We start from the raw sequence: 21,733 nt of genomic DNA, 5'->3' as shown, positions 1-21,733 counted from the left end.
AAAACTGGACTTGATGAATGAATTCAGCAAGGTGGCAGGATATAAAATTAATACTCAGAAATCAGAGGCATTTTTATACACCAACAATAATCTGTCTGAAAGAGAAATTACGAAAACAATCCCCTTTACTATTGCAACAACAACAACAACAACAAAATACCCAGGAGTAAATTAAGCAAGGAGGTTAAGGACTTGTATTCGGAATATTATAAAAAATTTATAAACGAAATCAAGGAAGATACAAACAAGTCGAAGCATATACCATGTTCATGGCTGGGAATAATAAACATCATTAAAATATCTATATTACCCAAAGCAATTTATAAATTCTATGCAATTCTATTAAAATATCAAGGACATACTTTAATGATATAGAATAAATATTCCAAAAATTCATATGAAACCAAAAAAGAACACGAACAGCAATCTTGAAAAAGAAGAATAAAGCAGGTGGTATCACACTTCCAGACATCAAGTTATACTACAATTTCATTGTACTCAAAACAGCTTGGTACTGGCATAAGAACAAGCATATAGATCAATGGAACAGAACAAAGAACCCAGAAATAAACCCACGCCTTTATAAATAATTAATATTTAACAAGGGTGGTGATAGCATACAACGGAATAAAGACAGTCTCTTTAACAAATGGTGTTGGGAAAATTGGACAGCTACCTGCAAAAAAATTGAAACTAGACCAGCAACTCACACCATTCATTAAAATAAACTCAAAATGGATAAAAGATTTAAATGCAAGTCATGAAACCATAAGCATCTTAGAAGAAAACATAGGCAGTAAGCTCTCTGACATCTCTCGCAGCAATATATTTGCTGATTTATCTCCATGGGCAAGTGAAATAAAAGGCAGGATAAACAAATGGGACTATATCAAACTAAAAAGCTTTTGCACAGCTAAAGACATATGAACAAAATAAAAAGGCAAACCACACAATGGGAGAATATATTCGACAGTATGTCTGCTAAGGGGTTAATAACCAAAATTTATAAAGAACTTGTAAAACTCAACACCAGGAAGATAAATAGTCCAATCAAAAAATGGGCAAAAGAAATGAATAGACACTTTTGCAAAGAGGACATATAGATGGCCAATAGACAGATGAAAAAATGCTCATCATCACTAATCATTAGAGAAATGCAAATTAAAACCACAGTGAAATATCACCTCACACCAGTAAGAAGGATGCTCATCAACAAAACAACACAGAGTAAGTGCTGGTGAGGATGTGGAGAAAGGGAACCCTCCTGCACTGCTGGTGGGAATGTAGACTGGTGCAGCCACTGTGGAAAACAGTATGGAGATTCCTCAAAAAATTAAAAATTGAACTGCCTTTTGACCCAGCCATCCCACTTTTAGGAATATAACCCAAGATACCATAGCACAGTTTGAAAAGCAGAAATGCACCCCATGTTCATGGAAGCATTGTTTACAATAGCCAAGATCTGGAAATAGCCCAAGTGCCCATCAGTGGATGAGTGGATTAAAAAGCAGTGGTACATATACGTAATGGAATACTATGGGGCCATCATGAAAGAAGAAAATATTATTTTTTGTGACAACATGGATGGAACTGGAAACTATTATGTAAATGAAATAAACCAGGCAGAGAAAGAAAAATATCATATGACCTCACTCATATGAGGAATCCGACGAACAATAAGAACAGAGGAATGAAATAGAGACAGAGGCGGGATCAAAGGTTTCAGAAGGAAAGCGGACAGAGGGAAAGGGAATGATAGGGTGATAGGATGGGAAGAGAGCAGAAAAGCAAATTCTGGAGGGAAAGAGGGAGGGTGTTATGGGAGGGAATTAGGGGGGATGTACTTGGGAACACAGGTGACATTAGAATCTATGTATACACAATAAATTACTATAAATAAATACAGATAAAATATTTGAACAGTGCCACAGAAGACATTGTATGTTAGGTGACCAAAACCACTGATACCTGAGAAGTGGTCCCCTGGCATTCCCCAGGAAGGTAGAGCATAAGAAGAGCCAGAAGTCTTCCCTAGTTGAGAAGTCAGAACTGGGAGTCCAGAAAGGTCAAAGTGACTAGAGTTCACAGGACTAAGAGAAAGAGAGACGAGAGTTGTACTTTTTTCAATCTGTTGGATTTTTTAATTGGAAAGTCAACTGTGATCTCAGCAGTAACAGTTAACATCAACATGATGTGGGTTGAGCAGAAATAGAAAGATACACGTCATAGGGTATGGCTGGAAAGCAAAGGAGAGCACACTTCCAGAGAAGGAAAGTGCTATGATGGCATTTGTTTGTTTTATTTGGAGACGATAGAGTCTAGAACATATTTTAAACTGATAATTGAGAAAACAAAATTCTGGAGAAAATAATGGAATGGGAATCAAGAATGGGACCCAGAGACCAACTAAGCACAAAGTTCACAACTAGTGACCTCAATTCTCTTCATAAACGAGATGAGCTTGACAAAGACTAGGAACAATAAAACTTCATGATCTATAATAACTGAGACAGGGATTTGTACACTGAACCGACCAAAATAAGAAAACACATCCCTAGCAACCCTGATCTGGCTAAAGTGGCAGATCATAATTGCAAAATCTGAGCAGACAGGATAAAGCAGGAAGAGTAGATTTGGGTATGAATTCAAGGCTAGTTCTTTTCAAGGACATTTCTTTAACTAGTAAGTAGGGCAAGTCAAGGTTTCAAAGTGACTGATAACAGAGATTTAGATAATCCTGTGTTGGTTATCTAACCCTCGATAGGGCTAGAGAAGAGGCCAGACAAGAAGTGACAGGAATGAATCAAGCACAGCTTTCTACAAACCAAAGGAGTAGAAAAATCTTAGTTTCGCAGGTGACCTGAAAGACTGACACGGGAAGAAAGAGCATGCATGAGGTGCAATTCTTGGTACAGTAATTGTCTTGATGCAATACCCCTAAAATTTTTTAAGTACCTTTTTATTACTGTACCTCAAGGCCCAATAATTTTGTTTCATTTAACATAAAACCCTCAACAATTTCCAACTTCTTTAATAGGAAATCTATCTGCTATCCCTATCCCAACAGCCATAAAATCATGGACTTTAGGCTTCTTCTATATATTCAGTTCAATTCAACCATTGCTGTATCAAGCTTTCTCCCAAGATATTTCTTGGTACCAACTCCTTACCAGAGAGATCAACTCATATTTTCTCCACTCACTTGACATTAAAGAAAAGTGGGTCTTACATGTCTCTTCATATGATTCCAAAGATGATGTCCTATTTTTACTGAGAACTTCTACAATGCAAAACATTTTCTATCCCAATTTCACAGCTAATGATCCCAAGGCTCAGAGAGGTTGAGTTTGACAGTCACTTTTCACTTGGAAGTATAGGCTGTTTGAACTACACCCCAAGCCATAGTGAGCGGAGGCAACTCAGCATTGCCTGCGCACAACTGCATTGCACACCCTCTGGGAGTACCCTGAGCAGACAGCCCTCTTCAAATCAGACAACACCAGACAGCTCAAAAGACCTAATTTACAAATTATTAAAGTAACATGCTGCCCCGGCCGGGTGGCTCAATTCATTAGAGCATCATCTCGATATGCCAAGGTTGAGGGTTCAGAACCATCACAGCACCTAAAAGAATCAACCAATGAATGCATAAATAAGCAGACCAATAAATCAATGTTTCCCTTTCTCTCTCTCAAATCAGTAAAAGAAAAATAAATTTAAGGCCCTGGTTGGTTGGCTCAACGGTAGAACGTCAGCCCAGCGTGTGGATTTGATTCCCGGTCAGGGCACACAGGAGAAGCACCCATCTGCTTCTCCACCCTTTCCCTCTCCTTTCTCTCTATCTCTCTCTTCCCCTCCCGCAGCCATGGCTTCACTGGTGCAAAGTTGGCCCAGGCACTGAGGATGGCACCATGGCCTCCACCTCAGGAGATAGAATGGCTCTGGCTGCAACAGAGCAACTGCCCAAATGGGCAGAGTATCGCCCTTTGGTGGGCATGCCGGGTGGATCCCAGTACGGCCCATGCAAGAGTCTGTCTCTCTGCTTCCCCACTTCTCACTTCAGAAAAATAAATTTAAAAAATAAAAAATAAAACAAATTTAATAGAATAAAGTAAATGCTCAATTGTTTTTAATTTGTTGATTTCAGGAACAAAGTAGAACTAACAACTATGAACCTAATTATTATTCTCAACCACTTTCATTTGTTTGTTTGTTTAAGTGAGAGCAGGGGAGATACAGAGACAGACTCCCGCATACGCCCCAACTGGGATTCACCCGGCAACCCTCGTCTGGGACTGACGCTGGAATCAACCAAGCTATCCTTAGCACCTAAAGCCAACGCTCTGACCAATAGAGCCACTGGCTGTGAGAGGGGAAGAAAGAGAGAGAAGGGAGAGAAGGGAGAGAAGGGAGAGAAGGGAGAGAGGGAGGGGAAGAGAAGCAGATGGTCGCTTCTCCTGTGTGCCCTGACTGGGGATCAAACACAGGACATTCACACGCCGGGCCAATGCTCTACCCATTGAGAGAAACTGCCATGGCCTCGTTTATGTTTTTATAACTTTTTTTTTTATTTTTAAATGACAGGTGACATATAATATTATATTAGTTTCAGGTGTAAAACACAGTCATTAGATATTTATATAACTTAAAATCATTTTATTTATATTAACAGGGACTCACAGATAAAGAAAAATATGAAATGACATGGAAAAATTCTGCCTAGAAGAACATTTGCAGTAAAGAGCTCAGAAATATTTTGGTTGAATGGGACCATATATAGGTCCCTGTGGGGGCTAGGTTGACAAAAAGGTTATTTTGGGGGAATCAACATCTAAGGAAAGGAATAGGATGGCAGCAGGTTGGGCGGAGGGAGAAGAACTGCAATCAGGCCCACAAACCCCTTCCCCTCGCCAGAGCTCTGGAATTGAAACAGCCCATCAGAAATGCCTGTGCTGAGGTGGTGACGTGTTAGGCCAAAATGCAACCAGTCTTTGGATGTGGGCAGCCCTTGGAAGGGCATGCCCTTAAGCAAGAAGGCTGCCCACAGTGAAGGCAAGAACTGAAGGGGCAGGCAGCTGGAGGTCGTTTGCATCCCATCTGCAGGGGTCTTGGAGGGGACGCTGGGAGATGCAGCTCAATGAGCACCACAGCCTTTTATATGCTGTATTTCTCCATGTATAAGGTGCACCGTTTTTTGAAAAATTTGTGGTCTAAAAACTGGGTGCGTCTTATACAGTGGTTGTAGTTTTTTTTACTTGCATTTCCCACTTTTTCGTGCTTATTTTTGTGCTCATTGTATGTAGATATATGAAGACTGATTCGTCATCAGACACAGATGAGGACAAGCTAATGGACGAGAGTGTTTTTTTTTAATTTGTTTTTTAGAATTTTATTTATCATTTAGAGAGACAGAGAGAGAGAGAGACAGAGAGAGAGACAGAGAGAGAAAGGGGGGAGGAGCAGGAAGCATCAACTCCCATATGTGCCTTGACCAGGCAAGCCTGGGGTTTCAAACCGGCGACCTCAGCATTCCAGGTCGATGCTTTATCCTCTGCGCCACCACAAGTCAGGAAACCACCACAAGCCTTTTTTGCTTTGAAATAAACAGAAAGAAGCACAACTTGCCCATGGAGATATATCTAGTCAACAGCAGAGGATCATGATATATTTCCTCTTCATACTAGTTCATCGACCGAGCTATGAGGTAAGAGCTTTATAAAGGGAAATTGCAATGTTTAGTAGAAAGATTGTGCCAGAGAAGGGGTGTAAGCCCTGAGTGATAGAAAGTGAAACAAAAATGTTAGGAATCCTAACCCCCATCTTAGTTGCTCTGAAAGAAATGATCTACCAATATAGTACAAAATATAGAAAAAACAATTTACAAATGTTAAAAATGACAACAAATTCTACAGTATCAAAATATTCTAAAGGTTGTTTTATTTCCTTCTAATTCTAAACCAATAACCTCTCATGTAACAGCCTTAGGATGCTGGTGCAATTGAAATGTTAGCAGAAAAATAATAAACTGCTTTGGAGAGGGTAAAAGAAAAAGAAAAAAAACCCTGAAACTATATAAAACATCTCTAATAACAACAAACCGCCACAAGGAAATAGTGTGTTCTAATTTTTAATTTTGCTTCTCAAGAACAAAGGGATCTGACACTAATAAGGTTAAAAAGTGAAATGCTTAGACAAATGTATAAAAACAAATATGAAAAGAGTTGTTGAATAATTCTGAGGCCCGCCATGACCATTTCTATTCTTTAACTACAGTAATTAAAGAAAGACTGAATTTGAAGTTTTTAAATAATCTTTGGTACCCTACATGTAACTGAATATGATGTACAAATAGGGTTTTACCGCACGCTAGGGATAGCAAGTCAGAGTAAGAAAAGAGTTGGAAGGCAAAACCTAAAAAGTTTTTGTAGGCCTCACAGTCTAAGGAATATGATTCAAATGATTTCTTTCTATCCTTTCCAAAGCGCTGATCTCTAACATGGGCTTGGAAGTCTGACTGGCTGGGCTGAAACTGACACATACATCCCAGCTGTGTGAGCTTCACCAGCACTTTCTCTGTCTCCAGGTGCCCTTCTCTGAAAAATGGAGATTATAATAATACATGTACCATAGGCACAGGACAAAACCAAAGAACTCCTTGTCAGAGTGGTCAGTGCAGTGTTCCTCACCGTGAATACCGTCCCTGTTATTGTTATCATCATTACTGTATTTGTACAGTAGGTTAACCAAGACAGTTTTCAAAAATGAGCACCCCCACCAAAAAATAAAACACCTGAAATGACCCTCTGAAATGCCTTAAGGACAAAGCACTTCTCTTCAGAGTGCAGAACAGTCTTGAGAGTTGTTAACAGCCATTTGATACTATGTGAACACTAGGAGAGCACACTGCATCTGTTTTCTATAATATACACACCTCACTCACCCTTCGAGTTCATAAAATGGACCTCAGTTTGGGTCACAGTCCCAACTGCTTAGTATCTCCCCTGAGAAGCATCTTACCAGATGTTACAAACATGCAGACAGACCTGGGACAACCTCACACACCCACTCACACAACTGCTCCCTCAGCAATACTCTCACCAAAGATGCATGGCGGCTAGGCAAAAACATGTGGCTCATGCGTCTTTAAGGACTTCCAGGGTGTTTGGCTACTGTGTGAACAGGGTAAAAATTATCTAATGGCTGAAAAGAAAGAAAAAAATAAAAAGGCTTTGTTCGCAGATAGATTTTAGTGCATGTGAACAAAATCCATTCTTCAAGCAGGTGAGTTTTTTACTTCAATGTCATTCCACAATAAAGGAAATTTGAAGATTTATAAAATAGCAACTCTGACCTGTAATGAAATCTGAAACCTGGAAGCCTTAGGCCAGTAGTATATTAAAAATAAAACACACATTTGCTTGAAGTAGAGAAGCTACAACTTCATTGAAATTTCAAGTAAAGATTAATTCTTGGCCATGGGCATAATGAGTATCACAGTCAGAAAAATCATATACTGTAAAAATGGTTTTTATAAGGAAAACTGCTACATAGTAACTTTCACTTCAATGCATGGTTTTAAGAAATATTCAAATACAAATATTGAAAATAATAATACAAAGAAAAGTCCAGGATCACGCTCAGAAAGATGTATATCCTCAAAGCCCTTGGTAATGTTTTCATAATCTCTACGGTGTCCAGCATATTGTATACTTTTAAAAAATATTTGCTGGTGCTTGGAGAGAATGTTAATTTAAAGCCACCATCAACACCAATTTGAGGGCGATGCCATATTCTGATGTAAAGCTACATCTCATTTCATTAGAGAAGATTAAGACAAACCAGCCCTAATTATTGTTCTCCTTCATTTGCTCTCTGATTTTATTGCCTTGTCATAATTTTCCTTCCCTTCCTTATTTCTTCATTTGAAAAATATTTACACATTTATTTAATATTTTCTCTTTACAAGACACCTTAGAAAATTAGAAATGAGGCCTAAAGCACTAAATCACCTGTTCAAGATTTCAGAGTAAGTAAATGAAAGAGAATTTTAATATTTTCCAACTGCACACTACTGCTTCTCAGTGGTTGTGAGATTCCTCTGTTAACCATTTTTTTTTCCTTCCTTCTTTTCCTTTCCTCATTCTCCAGACTGTATGGCTTTAGGATGGTGTCAGCTCTGACGCTCCCGACGGAGACTGTTCCTGAGCCCCTGCTAAGCACTGGAGGAGGCACCTCTCCGGCGAGCTCCATGACACACTAAGAATCTTAAGATTCATGTCTCCTTGTAGACAGGGGTCATGTCTAGCTTATTGAATACTGTGATGCCTGCAATGTGGTGGGGGTGGGGGAGAGGAATCCAGTGGGGCTTCCTGCTCAGAAAAGTAAAGCCCACTTTCAAGTACAGCTCAGATGACCACAAAAAGGCACCATTCTCCAGGATTCGGCAAGAGCTTCATGTAGGAAACAGCCCTGGTGGGAGGACAGAGAATTAACCAGGTGAAGGAGCTGCTGGCACTAACTGGCAGTGTGGCAGGGAGTGAAGAGAGGGTTGGGGTGAGGGGGACTGATGAAAAATAACAAAGAGGAGAAACAGAATACCAGTCATTTGAGAAGTAAGCAACCTGTCTATCCATAACCACTGAGTTCTCGATGAAGCAGCTTCTAAACCTCACAAACAGCATTTGATGATAACAATGTGTATGGTGAGACACAAATAAGGAGAGCTCGACAAGTCTCTGCATAGATTGACAATAAAAGAATTCAAAGAAGCCTGCATCTCTTTCTAAAGCTGCTAGAGATAGAACACTATCTCCTGGAAATACCAGGAATCCCTTCCATCAAAACCTGCTTCAGCCTGACCTGTGGTGGAGCAGTGGATAAAGTATGGACCTGGAACACTGAGGTCCCTGGTTCAAGGCCCTGGGCTTGCCTGGTCAAGGCACATATGAGCAGCAACTATGAGTTGCTTCCAGCTTCTCACCCTTTCCCTCTCTCTCTGTCTCTCTCTCTCTTCTCCCTAAAAATTAATAAATAAAATCTTTAAAAAGAAACAAAAAAACCACCTGCTTCAAAAATGGCCTGAAAACACAATCCATCTGCCTGCATTCCAGTGCTAACTATATTATATTTCTTCTAAAAATATCATAATTCTTTTCTTTTATCATGAAAGTAAAGAGAAACTGGCTATAATAAAATTTTCACATCAGCAATCTCTATCTGAAACCTATTTCACCATTACATTATATCATTTGAATATGAAATATTTCAAACCAAAAGACAGAAAAAGAAAATAGTAAATATCCATGCAACCACTATTCAGTTTTATCAATCATAACATTTTTATATTAAACTTATTTTTTATTTTAATAAAATACTATGAACCTGCTTGAAGTCTGGTTTGTACCTCTTTCCTAATGCCATTCTCCATCTCCTAGATAAACACACTAGCATGAAGCTGATATACATTTAAAAAAATGTATACACACACACATGCACACGCACACACACACATATATATAATATAGAATTATATAGTGGTTTCTTAAATATTACCTGGACTATGCATTTGAGAATATGGAAGTCTACATATTCAAACAAACCTTACTAAAACACAGCATCAGAAACTAAGTAAATTATAACAAGAATCCTTCCCAATACACATTTGAGTTCACATGTAAGCAGGGGAATCAGGAGGTGTGAATAAAACAGAGGTGAATCAGGAGGGAGTGAGAGATCAAGTTCCAGCTAGAGTGGTGGCTGAGACTCCTAATGGGACCAGGACTTTGTACTATGTCTATTTTTCTATATCGTTGTCAGTACTTAAAAATGTTAGATTTTTAAAAAATATTTATATATATAAAAAATGACAGCCTAACTGGGTGATGGCGCAGTGGATAGAGCATCGGACTGGACTGCAGAGGATCCAGGTTCGAGACACTGAAGTCGCCAGCTTGAGCGCAGGCTCATCTGGTTTGAGCAAGGCTCACCAGCTTGGACCCAAGATCGCTGGCTTGAGCAAGGGGTCACTCGGTCTGCTGAAGGCCCACGGTCAAGGAACATATGAGAAAGCAATCAATGAACAACTAAGGTGCCACAACGAAGAATTGATGTTTCTCGTCTCTCTCCCTTCCTGTCTGTCTGCCCCGATCTGTCCCTCTCTCTGACTCTCTTTGTCTCTGCCAAAAAAATAAAAAAGAAAAGACAGAGGATAGCTTATGGTGGTTTTCACCTGCTTTCCCCTGATCACTTTTCATGCAGGCCATTCAGAGGTTATGAACGAGATAGGTTGTAGGTTTGTTCTTAAAGGTAAATTTGTATGAAAGCTAGAATAGGTGCATTTACCTGTGAAGTGTAACATAGACAGATGTCTGTCTTAACATAGTATTTATTTCTACCTTTTTGTGCACATAAATATTTAAACATTGTCAAACCTACAGAACCTATCTTGTTCATAACCCAGGGACTGCCTGTATTCCTTAGTCCACTAGCTACATCATTTGTCACATTCATGTTCATCCATTTCTCTCTTAGGTTGATTTTTGATTATTTGGAGTTCTTTAAATATGCTGAATGCTTATCTGACATACCACTACACTCCCGTTGAAATGCCTAAAAATAAAATGACTGACAATATCAAGTGTCACTGAAATGTAGAGCAACTGGAACCTTAACACACAATTAGGAGGAATGTAAATTGCACAACCACTTCAAAAAACAAACAGTTTCTCAGAAAGTTGAAATATAACTACCATATAATCTAGCAATTACACTGCTGGTATTTACTGAAAAAAAAAAAAACATAAGTCCATAGAAATAAGCTTTACTTGTAATAGCAAAAAACTAAAAATAATCCAAATGTCTATCAATAGGTGGATGAATAAACAAACTGTGGAATGGAATGCTTAACAACAAAAAAGTAATAAGCTATTGTATCTGACCTGTGGTGGCGCAGTAAAGTGTCAACCTGGAATGCTGAGGTTCCCCGGTTGAAATCCCCGGCTTGCCTGGTCAAGGCACATATGAGAAGCTTCCTGCTCTTCCCCTACCCCCTTTCTTTTTCTCTCTCTCCTCTACCTAAAGTCAATAAATAAAATCTTTAAAATAAGCAACCCTGGCCAGTTTGCTCAGTGGTAGAGCATCGGCCCAGCATGTGGATGTCCCAGGTTTGATTCCCGGTCAGGGCACACAGAAGCATCCATCTGCTTGTCCACCCCTCCCTTTCTTGCTTCTCTCTCTTCCTCTTCCCTTCTCCCAGCAATGGCTCAATTGGAGTGAGTTGGATGGATCTTCAAATAATTATGATAAGTAAAATAGGTCAAGCCAAAAAAAAATGTACACATTATAGAACTCTATATAGATAAATCTAAAAGGTGCAATCTAACCAATAGTGAAAGAAAGTAGTTCTCTGGTTGCCTGGGGTGAGGAGATTTAGAGAAGGATGAGAATGAGAGATTATCAAGGGATAGCAGGAAAAAATTGGGGGTGATGAACATGTTTAATATCTCGATTCTACTGGTGGTTTCACAAGTGCATATCTATGTCAAAACTAATAAAATTGTGTAAATATGTTCGGTTTCTTGTACGTCGACTTACCATACTATAAACTTTAAATATGTATAGTTTACTTTTTGTCAATTATATCTCAGAGCTGTTCTTTTTAAAAGCTCAAAAGAATAAGAGTTTGTTTCACTTCTGACTTCCAAACATTTTTAGCCCTAGCCAATTGGCTCAGCAGTAGAGCATCAGCCAGCATGTGGAGTCCTGGGTTCGATTCCTGGTCAAAGCACACAGGAGAAGCAACCATCTACTTCTCTACCTGTCCCCCTCACCCCCCTCTCTCTTCCCCTCCCACAGCCACAGCTAGAATGGTTTGAACAATTTTGCACCAGGGGATTAAGGATGGCTCCATGGCCTTGCCTCAGGTGCTGAAATAGCTCTATTGCCAAGCAACAGAGCAGTGGACCCAGATGGACAGAGCATCGCCCTGTAGGGAGCTTGCTGGTGGATCCCAGATGGGATACATGTGGGTGTCAGTCTCTCTGCCTCCCTGCCTTCCTGCCTCTCACTTAATAAAAGCAATAAAATGAAATAAAATAAATAAAAATTAAATAAACATTTTTAAATTGTAAGTCACAATTTTTAAAAATCTCCGAACCTTCTCTTTATAGCTTTCTAAAAACAAACAAAATATTATCTCAAGAAAGTTAGAAATAATTGGAAGGGGGTACATTACAAATAAAAATTTTCTTAAAAAAATAATTGAGGGCAAGGAACTAAAGTGAGAATCCAGATCTTAAAAATATTTTTCTTCCTCCAGGAAATTCACTGTTAATATTTTTCCTGTTGACAGTAGTAATCACTATATAAATATGTAAAGTTTTCCACTGGTTTCACTCAACATGGTTAAGAATCTTGCCCTATACAGATAGACCTAAGGGTACCATGCTAAGTGAAATAAGTCAGTCAGAGAAAGACAAATACCACATGATGTCACTCAAATGTAGAATCTAAAGAACAGAATAAACAGATTCATAGATACAGAGAACAGACCAATGCTAGTCAGAGGGGAGAAGAGTTGGGTAAAAAAGATAAAGAGATTAAGAAGTACAAACTGCCTAACCAGGAGGTGACGCAATGAATAGAGTGTCAAATTGGGACACAGAGGACCCAGGTTCGAAACCCCGAGGTCACTGCCTTGAGCAAGGGCTCATTGGCTTGAGCACTGGATCATAGACATGACCCCCCCCCCATGGTCGCTGACTTGAACCCAAAGGTCTCTGGCTTGAAGCCCAAGGTCACTGGCAGAGGGGTCGCTTGCTCTGCTGCAGCCCCCCAGTCAAGGCACATATGAGAAAGCAATCAATGAACAACTAAGGAGATGCAACAAAGAATTGATGTTTCCCATCTGTCTCTCTTCCTGCCTGTCTATCCCTATCTGTCCCTCTCTTTGTCTCTCTCTATCACACACACAAAAAAGAAAGTACAAACTGTAGTCACAAAATAGTCATGGAGATGTAAAGTATATAGAGCACAGGGAATGTAGTCAATAATATTATAACTATATGTAGTGTCTGATGCGTACAAGACTTACAAATTACTTTGTAAGTTATATATATATGTCTAACCACTATGCATATACCTGAAACTAATAGAATATTGAATGCTTCTGTAGTATAAAAATATTTTCTAAATAAATAAATAAAATAAGAAAAGAAAAAGAATCTTGCCCCATCATCAAGTCTGATCTAATATAATGACAATCTGATTAGAGAAGAACACTAATCATCAGTCTATGATGATTATGATGATAATCATCAGATGATGAATGACCTGATCTTAATCCATTATCACACCTATCACAGGATATCACCACTTTTTCTTTCTCTAGATAATTCTATTTTCATATCCTGCTCCTCACATGGAATGAACCACGAAATCCTTAAGTTCTATCTCACTATGGACCTGAACCATTAAGCCATAAATTAGCCCAAAAAATCTAGACACAATTTAAGGATTTCAGGATTATTGAATATTTAAGCCCTCCAAAGCAGAGGCATCTGAGTACTTACCATCTCCAAAAAGATGTGCCACAAGCCTGGTAAGTGTTTGCTTAAGGTCAAACTCTACGAGCTTCATGGCCTCCATCGTATGCGCCTCTTGTTTATGGGCAGAGCGAGAACTCTGTTCAAAGAGCTGCAGGCTTTCTCCATCCTTTACGCCAGCGAATAACTATAAACCATAAGAAATAATATAAATAAATAAAAATAGTATCCTGAACAGTTTACATAAAAAAAATAATGTGGTAATACAATCCATTGTCTTATACCTGATGAACATACTAAAATTAACACTCATTTAATACCAAGTTCAAATAAAAGCACAATGCTACAGTGTTTAGAGCAGGCATGGACAACATACAGCCCACGGGCCGAATCCGGCCTGTATAATGAGTTTATGCGGCCTGCGGTTAAATTTTTAATATTCTCCACTACTTTAAAATCTCAGCTACTCAGAAGCAGAAGCGTCTTTGATTATTGGAAATCGAGATATTTAAGAAGATAGTGATATGTGGAAAAGAATTCCACATGTGACTAATCTAGGGTTAACTTCCAATAATTGGTCAAATGGATTAGCGATACTTCTTTATTTTTTAAAAAAATTCCATTATAAAGATTTACAACTTTTGTACTCGTCTGTACTCAATATGAACTGTTTGATGTTTAGCAGCAGTGATGTGAAATCCACATTCTTTTAGGCGGAGTTGCCAGTGCGTACCCAAGGTCAAACAATTCGTTATTTTTGTGGTCAAGTGTGCTGAGTCAAGTGGCACTGTAGCATAGACAATAGCTGCAGTTGATAACCGAAAATGTGTTCAGGCTGTGTGTAAAACGAAATAATTGTTTTATTTGTGATATAACCCTTTCAAGCTCATTCTACTAATAAAATATTGTTTTGATTGATTGCGATACAGTTTAGATATTTATATGATATGTAATTATATTTTTATTAAAATATATTTTCATTAAAATAATATTGTATACTAAAATTTTTTTCACATTTATTCATAAATTACATAATAAAATTTTGTTTACTTAAACAAATCATTTTTGTATTTAACATTTTTTAATTTTAATATTTCGTTCGGCCCATGAAAAAAGTTTTCTTTCTAATCTGGCCCAGGGGCAAAACTGTTGGCCATGCCTGGTTTAGGGAATTAAAAGCACTGTTCTGCTCTTTACTGATTTCTCCATTTTACTTTTACTTGTAGTCATTTCCTCACAAGAGACATTATCTTCAATGCTAATGGAAATACAAGTGAATCAGGCTTTTAAATTCTAAAATTGTATCCCTCCCTGACCATCCACCCCACAGGGTCTTTAGAGTGTGTCCTAAGACTAGGTAGAAAGTGTGGTCTAGGAGTTAAATCCTGTAAAGTCCATAGAGGCAGAAGTACACTGGACGTTGCTAACCCTCTATCTCCAAAGCCAGGGACCAAGCCTGAAGCGTATTTCTGCCACGTGCTCTCCAGGCAAACTCAGGCAAGTGACATGGCAGCTGAACCTCAGGTAATGCTTTGTAAAGTAGGAACAAAACACTAAATGAAGACACTTTGTAATAATTAAATAATACATGAAAAGTAGAGTACCTAGCACATTGTAATTAATGGCTAAGTAAATTTTCCTCATTATCATCACAATCATAATTATTATTCATAAGCTGCTTTACCACTAAAATAAACTGCCCCCATCTTGAACAAGGCAGATCTTTACTTGCTAGAAAACTGACTCAAGAATGAGCAAATGAATCTACTATTCTTTCCACCTGTTGTCTTATGAAATCAAAAAAATTTTTTAATTTTAATGTAATAATAAATTAAAAGCATCAAAGAAGTAACATAATGAAAAGCACAAAGCCAAAAGAAAAGAAAGAAATAAAGCCCAGCACAGAGCCAGAGAGAAATGCCGAGACCATGTGCCTACCCCTGGTTGGCAAACCGTGGCTCACGAGCCACAGGCAGCTGGCTCTCTGGCCCCTTGAGTGTGGCTCTTCCACAAAATACCACGTACGGGCACTACCTCGATAAGGAATGTACCTACCTAGATAGTTTAAGTTTAAAAATTTTGGCTTTGGAAATCTCAATCGTTGCACTGTTGATATTTGGCTCTGCTGACTAATGAATTTGCCGACCACTGGCCCAGTGTATCAACTGAAAACTGAACATTGCTTGTGGCAGCTAGTGAGCCAAAGAGAAAGACCACAGTGTCTGACCAAGCTGGGTGTCAGATAAACAGCCCTGAAGGACGACATATCCTCATGATAAGGATGAATACAAAAATAAACCTATTTTTGTATAGACAGCTAGTCAGGTGTCAAATTACCTGAGCACAGAGAGAGAACCTCAGGCTCTCTGAAATGAACTATGGCAACTGCAGACTAGTAATTCCTCTAAGTGTCCAGCAAAATCAAACATATTGAATTCTGGGAGTCCACTTTGCACTATAGGCTTCAATTATTCATAATGGGCAATAGAGTTTAGTAGATAATCAGAAGCAAAGGCATGTCTGTGCAAGTAGGGAAAACGTACCAAAAATATTAGGAGAGAATGAGGATGGCTGAATGAACAAATCCAAAACTACCAATGTTTCCCAAAGAGAAGCACACATTCTATTAAGAAGATTTAGAAGACATAGGAATAAAAACCTTATTGTAATATTTTTGTATTAATTTAATGTGGCCTAGAAAAATATCCCATCTCAAACACATAATTAACAGAGTATAGCTCAAAACATTGCTAAGTAAAAAAAAAAAAAAAAGTCAGTCACTTTATTTTTTAAAAAAACTATTTAGAGAATAGACTATACAACATATAGAGATATCCAAAAAATGCCTGTCACATACACTAAAGACTAAAGTTCAGAAAACTCTGAGAAAAGAAAAAGCAGTAGTTCATTAGGCCATCCGCACAACACAACACAGAAGAATAAGACCATGAAAACAAGTAAAACTATTATTTCTAGAGGAAATACATATTAGAGCTGGAAGGGATGTTAGAGATCAACTAAGTCAACCTCAAATAAGAAAATGAAATCCAGAGAGGTGACAATCCAGAGAGGCTGAGATCATTCAGCCACTTAGTCCCCAATCTGGGACTAAAACACACCCCATTTTTTATTCCAGGGACCTCTAACTAGCTGCCTCTCACTTAGCTTTACGTTTGAGAGACATCCACTGTTGATGAAATTAAATTAGATATCCATTAATTAAATACAATAGGCTGTATCATTTGTTTTTCCACTAGGATTTCTTCTACTCTTCTGACATTTTCTCAAGTGTCTTTGCACAAACCCTAATAGCCCAGGACACAAACTCCATCCCAATTGCAACTGCTGATAGAAGCTAGGGCAAGTAGTTCCCAAATGAAAAATGCAGGTGCAAAGAATTAACTCTAACCAGGCTTAAATTTAAAAGTGGATTACGCTTGATGTTTGACCAGGCGATGGTGCAGTGGATAGAGCGTCAGACTGGGATGGAGAGGACCCAGGTTCAAAACCCTGAGGTCACCTGCTTGGGCATGAGCTCATCGGCTTGAGCGCAGGCACACCAGCTTGAGCGTGGGGTCACTGGCTTGAGCGTGGGATCATAGATGTGACCCCATGGTTGCTGGCTTGAAGCCCAAGGTCACTGGCTTGAGCAAAGGGTCACTCACTCTGTTGTAAACCCCCCCCCTCCCGGTCAAGGCACATTTGTGAAAGCAATCAATGAACAACTAAGGAGCCACAACCAAGAACTGATGCTTCTCATCTCTTCCTTCCTGGATCTCTCTGTCTCTCTGTCTCTGTCACAAAAATAAACAAATGAACACACAAACAAATAAAAGTGGGTTGCAAAACCAATTAAATTTAAAATTTAGAATGCCAAAGAAATTTTTCAAAATGGCCCAGATTTAAAATACACAATTCAAAAGCAACTAAAAAAGCAAATGGTCAGAAGAATAATGCACACCTATGTAAAATCCTGTGAGTGGCCAAATGTACATGGGTCTGGGGTGATAACAAAATTTCAAGAAGTTACCGAGGACCTTCCAAAGCAGTCATTTTTCTATTTGGCCATTTAAAGATATCCACTAGTCACTGGTTTGATCAATAGAGCCTGCCTTCCATATGAACGCTTAATACCCACCCTGTCTTCCAGACTTCCTGTGACAGAATGGTCTGTGACAAACTTTGCTGCTGCTGCTGCTGCTGCTTGCAGGACTACGGCTAACGGTTATTGATCATTTACTGTATCTGCTACCTTACTGAGTGCTTACCTTGCTTACTACATGGTTTCACTTAATCCTCACAATCCTTAATTTCCCCATTTTCCAACTAAGAAATGTAGGGTTTAGAAAAGTTAAGTAACTTGGCACTATTACACAATAGGTTGTAGAGCCTGAATCCAACCCCAGCTGACTCACTGCATGTTCAAGGTTCCATGATCATTTCCAGGGCAGCATACATATGAGCATCTCTCTGGCTTCTGTGTGGAAAGCATCCAGAGTTAGATGAGTGGGATTAAGAAATGGTCATAAAACTCGGAGAGGTGCTATAGTGGTTTCACACAGTGAGACAGCTTCGGGCACTCTACATAACATGGTGATGGTTTATCCTAATCAAATTACTATTGCACAAGGTAAACAAACCTTCAACAGTGATAATTAAGGTGTGCTTTTCAAATGTGTTAATACGTGCAATTACATCAATGTGAACAGTTATTTGAGGAGGACCGCTTTGAAACCAAACTGAGTTACAACAATGTTCTGCATCATTAACAGGAAGGCATTGTGCGGTAGAGGTCATGTGGAGTCTAGGGAGGCTGATGAGTCTATGGGCTGTTATGATACCAGAAGTCAATGCAGGTTAACTCAGTCCTTTCCTCCTTAATTAAATGAAAGAAGAGAACCAAAGAAAAACAGTAGAAGGAATGTGGAAAATAAATATTTGAAAGTTGAACAACAAAATACCCTTCATACAGGTGAGAAAGCAGAAGAAACACTGCTCAGACCTGAAGGTGGTCCAGAAGAAAACCTCCAGAGGGAAAGGCATGGCTTTCTGATGTTGCTGTTTCATTTTATAAAGCTCTAAAAGGTGACATGGCAGAGAAAATAATCAGGCTAGAACCTTCACTTAAGTAGTCCCAGTGGTAGCTGAGGGCTCATAAAAGTCAAGGCGCTTCAAGGGTGACCAACAAGAATATTTTAAGCACATGAGATGTGTAGGAGCACAAGCTGATTACATTTCAAATTAATCCTTGCAGATGAAATAACTCCACCTTCCAGCTGGAGACATCTGGGCCTGGGCAACAGGTGTAAGGGTTAGCTCACAGTGAGGAAAAAAAAAAAACTATGCTTGCTTTCTGAATCACCTAAACTGGAATAATAAAAATGTGGTAGCAGTGTCAAGATAACATTTAGAAAGGTAAAATAAAAACAGATGTAATGTTTACAAGTTACAAAGCATTTCTGCACTATAACATCAAAACACCAAAATATGATAAGGTCACTTCAACAAGATTTGAAATTTTAACCAGTTCATAGGCCAATGAGCCATGACTATATCAGCAATTCAGTTAATTTTAGGCTCATAGTCAATTTTTGCCTGAGGTTATAAAGCAAAAGTCTAAAGCCTATGGGACAGACCTTAATAGCACATTGCTCTGAACAGCATCAATGCAAGTACAAGTAACATGAGTATTGAAGAGATAATCCAAGATAACGTTAATGGAAAATTAGGCTGAGTGATACAACCAAACAAAATAGTTTAAAGACGTTTAGCACAAGAAAGAAATGAGGTCATAACTGTGAATTCAGGCTGTGCAAACTAGCATTTTAATAAAGGAGAGGAGGAGGGAAGTGGAAGAAGCAAGCATAGCAGAAAAAGAAAGAGGAGTAAGAGGAGGAGTGAGAGGAGGAGGTAGGAAGGAATAAGAGGAAGGGGAGAAGCATGGGGAGGAGGAGGAGGAGGAGGAGGAGGAGGATGGGGAAGGGGAGGAGGAGCTTTGAAACCTCAAAATGGTACCCAAATGACATTTTGGTATTGATGTGCTTTGTCTTAGAATGAAGCTATACCTACAGTCATAAAAATATTTCTGCAAACCGATATTTTTAAATGTTTAATTTAGCTGTATGACTTTCATAGAAAGAATCTGACTCAAGAGATTACCAGCTTAATTAGATGGAAAAAAATTTTAAGAATAGTCTCTGAGTAACAAGTAAAGAGAATTCTTGGGTGGCTGGGAGCTTGGGGAAGATGTTGTGGAGGGACAATAATAGAGCTGGGAAGTGAAAACCAAAAGTTGCCCATAGACTACAAGACAGTGGTTAAACAGCTTCTTTTCAAAGGATTTTGAAATTTCCTGGGGCTGGAAAGTGGATGCCAGAAAAACAGAAAAGGGGATTTGGAGAGAAGAGATGGGCTCATTTAAAAGTGTTTCAGATCACTGCAGATCACATGATGCAAATGCTTTCTTCATTCTTCCTTATAAAATTATCAGTAATTCCACAGCACTCATAATGACTTTGTTATGAATGGACTCGTACAGCAAATAAAAGAGGTTCGTAATTCTGTGTTCTGCTAGGTGGGAAATGAGGACAGACTGCACTGGGAAACATAAATGTGATGTTAAGTGGAAGAGACGACTTCATTCCAAATTATATAGCTCAAAAGTGATAGGCGCCATCTAGAGGCAAAGAGGACAGGGAACTGGTGATGGTCTAAGATCTTTTTTCACCAAAAACCACTTCTTCCATTATTTATTCCTCAGGAACCCACTTTAAAAATATTTTCGTCTAACAAACTATGTTTACTAGATAATTTTTATAAGGCACATTAACTGACACCAGGGTTATACTGACATGATGAAATTAGAGTTGGTTATTATTTTTCTCTGAAGCCTCTTACCCACTCAACTATGTGATTTCTCAAAGAGAAAGGAAGTAGGGATTAAGATAACATGATCTGAAAGACAGTAAGAGAGTCTGTTCGAAGTAATGACTCAACTCATGTTTCTGAATTATCAATAGACAAGGGCAACCCACACCAGCAAATATAACTGAAAAGACCACAGCAAGATGATTTGGAAATACAAACAAAAATAAATATAGGTAATAATACATACGATTGGGTCACAAATTAATATACATAACTAGTGTAAGATGTTAATGATAAGAAAAATTGAGTGTGGAATACACAAGAATTCTTTGTACTGTCTTTCCAATTTTTCTGTAAACCTAGAAATATTCTAATGTAAAAAGCTTATTAAAAATTGAATTATGGGAACCATATAATCCTCTAATTGAGGTCAGTGTGCTCAAGAGACACTAATGCCCAACAGCAACATTTCAAACTCTTATTGTGAAAGAAGACAGGCTACTATGATTTTTAAACAATTTAGGAGCAATAGAAAAGGGCTCTGCATCACAGGTGTAACCTCAAGAGTAAGGAACATCATCACAGTGCCTTGAACACAGCAGATACTTTGCTCATTTCTTCTTAATTCCTTAATTAATTTAGAACTGCCTCTCTAAGCACATGCTGAGTCAACCAAATCTCAGAGAAGGAAGTATTCGTTTTTCTCTCCAATTAACTTCAGAGACTACTCTAATCAGGGATTTCACTCCTGAAAATGTCTATCCTACCTAAACTGCTTTCACTGGGAGGGGGGGATGTAAAATTGGTTCTGCCTTCTTCCTGAGCAAAGACATGTCATCAGATAAGACAACATCCAACATCCAGCCTTCCATTCCCATTCATAAATGCATTTGCCTTCGTAGTCATGCTTCAACCCTTCCTGCCCCTCTTAATTTAGGAAAAGAAATAAAAAAAGTGTATCTTCCTCTGGTCAGGCTCTAGACCAGGGGTCCCCAAACTTTTTACACAGGGGGCCAGTTCACTGTCCCTCAACTGTTGGAGGGCTGGACTATAAAAAAAACTATGAACAAAACCCTATGCACACTGCACATATCTTATTTTAAAGTAAACAAAACAAAACGGGAACAAATACAATATTTAAAATAAAGAACAAGTAAATTTAAATCAACAAACTGACTGGTATTTCAATGGGAACTATGCTCCTCTCACTGACCACCAATGAAAGAGGTGCCCCTTCCGGAAGTGCAGCGAGGGCCGGATAAACGGCCTCAGGGGGCCGCATGCGGCCCGCGGGCCGTAGTTTGGGGACCCTTGCGCTAGACATT

General features: G+C 38.7%; 1 protein-coding gene across 9 annotated transcripts in view; it reads right to left on the bottom strand.

Moving 5' to 3' along the window:
- FARS2 (phenylalanyl-tRNA synthetase 2, mitochondrial) overlaps positions 1-21,733 on the bottom strand; it is a 672,513-nt gene that overhangs the window by 421,384 nt on the left and 229,396 nt on the right. For all 9 annotated transcript variants that reach the window (XR_010730403.1, XM_066268413.1, XM_066268417.1 and 6 more), the window contains one exon: positions 13,569-13,728. Coding sequence is in view for 8 of the 9 variants with exons in the window: in XM_066268413.1 (XP_066124510.1) it covers positions 13,569-13,728 (160 nt within the window). In the remaining variant the exon portion in view is untranslated. The remainder of the gene's footprint in view (positions 1-13,568; positions 13,729-21,733) is intronic.

This window comes from Saccopteryx bilineata, chromosome 3, assembly GCF_036850765.1.
Source record: "Saccopteryx bilineata isolate mSacBil1 chromosome 3, mSacBil1_pri_phased_curated, whole genome shotgun sequence".
NCBI lineage: Eukaryota > Metazoa > Chordata > Mammalia > Chiroptera > Emballonuridae > Saccopteryx > Saccopteryx bilineata.
This window is presented reverse-complemented; position numbering and strand designations above follow the sequence as displayed.